The sequence below is a fragment of the Bombyx mandarina genome, chromosome 01 (assembly GCF_030267445.1).
Source record: "Bombyx mandarina strain Sakado chromosome 01, ASM3026744v2".
In the NCBI taxonomy this organism is placed as follows: domain Eukaryota; kingdom Metazoa; phylum Arthropoda; class Insecta; order Lepidoptera; family Bombycidae; genus Bombyx; species Bombyx mandarina.
In genome coordinates this window covers 2777971-2784762 of record NC_143208.1, presented here as the reverse complement: position 1 = coordinate 2784762, position 6792 = coordinate 2777971, and the positions used below count along the sequence as shown (strand labels likewise).

Below are 6792 nucleotides of genomic sequence, written 5' to 3'. Positions count from 1 at the left end.
GGAGCTGAAAATAAATAACCATATTTTTTTTCTAAAAATAAAATTCAGTTTACTGGTAAAATGTTTGTAAAAAAAAAATTTTTTTTTTTATTGCATAGATAGTATAATAGAGGTAGAACGAGCTCAAGATCTACTTAGAAATTTTTTTCCTACCTAAGCTGATAGCCTTGAGAGGCTATATCAGCGGAACCTTAACTAGTAGGTGAGGTCATGGGGCTCAAACCTGACGATGTTGCTAACACGAACCCTAGCAAGAGCCGTGCTTCGCAGAATCTACCACCGGATCGGAAACGCGACCCACTGAGAAGATCCGGCGAGAAACTCAGTGGGCTGTCTCTGAGGGTTAATTTACTCGTCGAGCCCTTCGTCGCAAGCGACGGGTTTGACGAGAACGATGACCGGTGCTTGAGGTACCTAAAAGTACCGTTAGTGGATCGGGAGGATCCGAAATGTTTGGGGCGACGTCGACTGCTTTCCATTCTGTCCGCAGGATCGGAAATGTAGTTACCGGCGGCCACGATGAGAGGGTTCTCGTGTCGTGCCGTTTTATCGAAGTGGTACTTAGTAAGTGATTACTATAGCCATAGGCATAATGTGGATCTTGCCTTCCACCCATTTTTTTATTGTATAAGAGTTTGATCCTAAAAATCAGAACGCATGATTACTCTGCGATGGATTTAGGCAGTAATGTTGGCAAGTTCTCATATGAGCTTGCAATACGTCCTTCCATCAGAAATAGTATTTTAAAGTTGGACGAATGGAGTTTGTGGGTACTTATGCTTCTATGTGTTTGTAATTTAAGCCCCGGCCAGATTTGATAGAATTTTTTCCTATTTCCTATGTTATATTTTTTCCTATATTTAATGTATTAATTAGCAGTTTTTTCGTCAAGTATCAACAATACTAAGAAAAATGTAAGAAATAATGCTCAGTTTATAATAATATTTATATAACATTATTATTTTTGTGAGATAATAATTTTTATAGTTAATAATTTCGAAAATTTGTGTTTTCCTTCGGGGTAAGACGGGCGGGATAAGGGTGGTGGTACCTATCAATTGTTACAGGTAAGCGTATTGTAAAATATTTCAACAATAATTTATTGAAGCCGATTTTCACTTCGTTTAGGTACCGAATTTGCCGATAATAATCATGAAGTTGGATTTTATAAACCATAATCACGGAATTTTTTATTAATTGGTTAAAATATATTTTGAATGAAATATATCTTTTTCAATTAATGTTACAATGAGTTTTTTGTTTTAATTATACTAAAAATTATGAAACATTAGCTTTTACATTATTTTATTATATTTTTACACCGTTTAAAAACAATAAATTACAGTAAAATAACAATCAAAAATTATTTTAATAAAAACCATTTATACAGATGACATCTTTAAAATAGATCAAATAGTTCCATTTTATTTTAATACTATGAAAACTAAGAACTAATTTAATACTTAACGATTACAAAACTTAACTACTTCAGAGTTTAAAATAAACATTATTTGTATGAATCTTGTAAATCCATTTTGTCTTGCAATGATTTTAAATATCATGTTATACTGTTATGTATAATTAACAGCAAATGTGATAAAAATAATTACTTCACTTTAACATTAAAATGATTTAGAGACTATTTAGTACCAAGTGAACAATATAAAAATTTTCAAATCTATAAATAATAATAGTGGTGTATATTTTTATAAATAGCCAAAATTCAATCATAAATATTATTATATAATTAACAATTTTAAAATGGAAAAATTAAATTGTATGATTACTTAAGTGTAGTTCTTTATAATATGCAGCAAATTCTTTTTAATATAATTATTACTTTCAATCTAGTTACTTCAATTATTTTGTTTGACTATTTAAAACGAAAGTTAAAAATACATTGGCGAAATGTAAAATTATAATTTATGTTAACACAAATTATACACAATGATTATAATTAATAGCTGCAGAATTATAGGTGAGGCTTGCTGTAATTGTCTATTTCTTTATTAATGAAAATAGATTTAAAGTCTTTTTTTACAAAAGAAAATGGTTAGCCACTATAGCCTTGATTTGCATGCTAAGAATTTAAAACATAACTATATAGAATAATTATTATGAGTATACTAAATTTGAAAATCACCGAGGGCGCATTTTTTACAGATAATCAACAGGTATCAATAGGCATTAAAAAACAGATTTTTTAATTTTATTTTGTTGATGTCATACAATATATTGATACATATAATTCAGTGTGAAACTTGGGTGTCCATATTTTCAGCTAATTTCTTATAATTGGAGATATATTTAGAGGTTCCAGTCCTTAAACAATTATCTAAACGTGAGTCATTAAGCTTTGTTCGGTATTGAAAGAAAAGAATTATTTCGGATTACTTGGTAGTTTTAAATGCACGGTCTAAGCGTGATCTATTCGAAATATGATCACACAGTAACAAAAAATACGTGGGTGTCATTAGATACGCTCAAGGTTAGCAAACTGCTAATCTATACACAATCCTAAACTCAACTGACTACTTGCTGTATATCGCCGTTAGACAAGAGTAAGTAAATCGCTCTGGCTCTGATACATTTACATTAGTCCAGCGAGGGCGCATTAAAAATCGCCCGCGAGCGCCGCGGTGCCCACCCCTGCCTTAGAATGTTAAACAAGCAATTTATTTATTGTATGTTTATCAGCTAATGGTAACTTATGACCGTCGTCAATTAGACAATGTTTGTCACCAATTCTGAGTTTATGATCAAATAATATAGTTGATGTTTTGCTTAACATAATGATTCATTGCTAACCAAAATGGGGCCATAATGACTCAACTCCAAATAATTTAAATATTAATCCGATGTTAACACAGAGGAGTACAGCTTCAACTATGCAAAAGGTATCCTGATAACAACAGTATCAGTAACAGCTCAAATTGTTATGCTCTATTTTTATGTACACATTCTGAACGAATGTGACAAAGCTGTGAATAACACCGAATCCAGTGTATTATAACAAAAATAACAATTGAAACAAAACTTTAAATTGAATATTTTATGTTCTTGTAGTTCTTAGTCGTATCTTGCAATTATGAAATAAGAATTTGGGGGAGGCCTTTGAAATTCCCATTCTTATTTATATTGCATTCTATCAGCATTGTTTGTACAATACACATGCCTGTCAATCTCTGTATTCGAACAGTACATTCTCATTATCATTCATGGTCTGAGGAGTTGAGTTTAGTCATGAGCTAGTTCAACATAGTGTGTCTATCATAAATGTTGCGACGCTGCTCACGGACCTGACGCTTCCACTTGTCCTGCTGATGGGTAACCCGGTTCAAAACATTCCCGCGGGGAGTTGCACCCATTGTCTGAGACGTTCCTGGTATAGGGTTGTCATCCTGCAAAGATTTTGCCATTTTATCACAACAGCTTTAAATTGTAGTTTGCACAATAAAAAAGATATTTTTTTTATATTTTATTGATGTATTACAATTTTTTTTGTGTCAGTATTCAAGGTGCAAATTGTATTATTTTCTATCTATCTATCTATCAACCCACAGATATCCACTGCTGAATATATTGTCGTTGTCAAACCAAAATCTGCTATATGCACTTTTTGAGATTTTTACTTTTTGACCTTTTCATATAGCTCACAGCCCTATCTACCATATAAAAAAAGGGTGCGTGTACTTATGTACGCGCGTAAGAAGTTTTACTTTATTTTTATTAAATTTATTTGGTTTTTTTTATTTAAATTTTAATCAATTTGAAAAAAATTCGATTAAACAACATCCTCAAACACGCATATTGGACATCCCTTTTTTTGACATCGTATAAATTCGGTCTTTCTTGGTACGGTTCGGAAAGTTCACCTGCGGCTATATTCAGACTCGCCAAGTTACATAATTTTGTGTCACGGTGCACGCGCATCGTAAAATTACACTCATCAATTTTTCATAACGCGCCTAAAGAAGTATAACTTCACAAATTGTTATGTGTCTATAGCTTTAATATTTATGTATAGGTTTCATTTGATATGGTTTTTAAAAATTCACCTTCATATAAAATTTTATACAAAAATGTTTTTACTCATTAATTCAAAAGAGTTTTTGCACATAGCAGATTTTGGTTAAACAAGGACGATATGCAGATGTCCACTGCTGAATATAGGCTTCTCCAAGCCTCACCATGATGACCGGTCCAGCACTGCCTGCATCCAGCTGATTGCCATATTCTTTCAATAGGTCATCGGTCCACCTTGTGCGAGGGCTACCTATGCTAAGTTTTCCGGTGTGCTTGAGAAATTTTCGCCAGTGGCCATCTGTTCTATAAGCAGTGTGACCGGGCCACTTCATGCGAATGTACTCATTCCTGATTGGTCATGCAGAAAACCACCAAGCCCTCTACATTGTTATTTGATTGACGTTGAATCCACTAGACCCACTGTGAGCAACCAAGGCTCAATGCCAGATATATATTTTTAAAAACAGTAAGAAAATATATTTCTAGCTATGTTCAAAGACTTCTATTAATAAATGTTTACATTTATTAAAATTTCATGCTGTGTTACCTACCTGATATAGAATGTGTCTTAAATCACAAATTTTGTTTTTATATTAGAATACTTGTGACAAACATACTTACATCCTCATTGGTATGCTCCTGATATGATGCCATGGCTCGCTTGTTGATTAGAGGATCCAAACAAATCAGGAAACCCATGTACCCCACCAGCAACATGATCACCCAGATAACAATAATCACCACTACCTGATCAAATGCATAATAGATTAGTTATACAAATTCCTGTAACCTTACAGACTTGTAATTGTATTATGTTGGAATTATAACAATAAATGATTATTACATCAGAATAGAACTATGAATTGTGTACTTGATTCTCTTCTTTTAGTGTCTTAATAATAGTGAATACAAATAACCTTTATAATTGTGATGTTTCTGTTTTCATATTTGCACTGACAACGGGGACAAAATTCTTGAGCACGATCTTTGAGTTGGTCTCCAATTCGGGGTAGCACTAGGCCTTCACAGTTGCTGTTGGGAAATTGATACATTTAAATCATCTTTACACTACTCATTCATTAATGATTTTATTGTAAAGTTTTGAAGCAACAAAAGCAATTATATCTCTCGCATGTTAACAAATGTTTTTTTTAAATTTCATATAATGTAATATTAATTTAAAAGTTAAATTATTTACAAACCATTTATTAGGAGGCACATTGTCGATAAAGGGACTGCGTCCTGTGTCAGCAGTGTTATTGAAGACAGCTGCGGGGCTCGGACACACACACTTGCAACGTTTGTTCTCAAAAGTGCCCTGTTCACCAAAACACTATTACAAGAATGTTGTAATATTCTCTTGTTAATATAAGATTATTGCCTAAGCGAGTGGAAGTAATAGTAGCAAATACTTCTAATGCAATATTTGAGGCACTCCAACATTTTACCTTTAGTTTATGTTAAAGTTCAGAATATCATTTTCTCTTGCCTTATACCTTATATCCAAATGGGTAAATTACATCTTTGTCATCCATGGGTAATGTATAAATAGGTTTTAATGAGTGTATGCTAAAGAATGTTGGTTTATCTGCCACCGAACTATCTTGGGCATAATCACAAATAAAAATGAGTAAGAACAATTTTTTCATCAACATTCTTATGTAGTTTGTAATGTTTTTATTAGTGTATTTAAAAATATATGCATACAAAGCTACAGAAATATTTTATCATGACCCACTTTGTCAAGTTCTAGTGTAAAATTTATTATTGATCTGACCTATAAACATCCTGGCGACCTCTCGCGCCCTAGCCTATCTAGCTTCTAGAAGCTCCAATTTCTGTATGCACTAGTCTACGTCAGTTAAAATAAATAGTCTAATAGGTAGTGAGTTTAAAATGTCTCTGTGAATGGCGCTGTATTTAAAAATTATCTTAGAGAAGATAATAGTTTGAGTTAAAGTTAGTACAATAAACTTGGGAATAGTGCTAAACTTTACAGATTCCGTTCTTTACTTGATACACTTACAGACACAAAGAAGATGCACGTTCCGAGAAACACTAAAATAATATATTTCAAATACATTTTATAAAATTCGATAAAAGATCACAAATTTTTTAACTATTACTTTTAATAGCTTAGGTACTGTTAGTGCTTCTTTCTCAATTAAATCACAATTCTTTTCTTATTTTGTCAACATAGCAATGTAGGCCATTTTGAAATATTATTAGCATGTTGCCATGGTATAGAATTTGTTACGCTGCGAAATGTTGGATATATCTGAATGTTGAACAAAATTAAAAATAAGAACAAAGATCATAAATGAACATAAATTTGCCCCTTTCTAGTCTAGCATGTTATGTTGCTAACGTTGTGTTCCCTATGTGTACGCGTTATACATTTTCATGTTGTGTTTATTTTATTTATTATTTTATTTTATTTCTGCACGACTATGATACTATTTTGGTAGTCCAAGATCTTTGGTTACCTACTAAAACGGCTAATAATTATAGTCTAAGGTAAAACTCATTCATCCATAAATGCACAATAAGGCTGTAAGCTTACTGATAATCTTCAATTACACAAGTATAACGTCTATTTGTACATTGTTCTGTTGAATTCAGTTGAATAACTAGTCAGGTCATAAGTATTGTCACACAGTAAAAACTTTTCTTTTAGAATGCTGGCCACAAAAAAGTTTATTGAATTCGAATTTCGAATTGTTCATGAAAATAAAAATGTATACTTTTAGAATTTACTTGTTTTTA

At 32.1% G+C, this 6792-nt stretch overlaps 1 protein-coding gene across 2 annotated transcripts; it reads right to left on the bottom strand.

Annotated features, from left to right (window-relative positions):
- Positions 1 to 1288: 1288 nt before the first annotated feature.
- LOC114246362 (uncharacterized protein CG1161) lies at positions 1289 to 6253 on the bottom strand. Of its 2 annotated transcripts, none has more exons than XM_028178849.2 (5): positions 6053 to 6253; positions 5229 to 5359; positions 4944 to 5058; positions 4648 to 4773; positions 1289 to 3401 (listed from the first exon to the last, which is right to left on the bottom strand). In XM_028178849.2, the coding sequence occupies exons 1-5, from the start codon at positions 6107 to 6109 to the stop codon at positions 3249 to 3251; spliced, it is 582 nt and encodes a 193-aa protein (XP_028034650.1). In that variant the 5' UTR covers positions 6110 to 6253; the 3' UTR covers positions 1289 to 3248. The 2 variants fall into 2 exon arrangements, with proteins under 2 accessions (XP_028034650.1, XP_028034656.1); XM_028178855.2 differs by having other exon boundaries at positions 5229 to 5344.
- Positions 6254 to 6792: the final 539 nt, after the last annotated feature.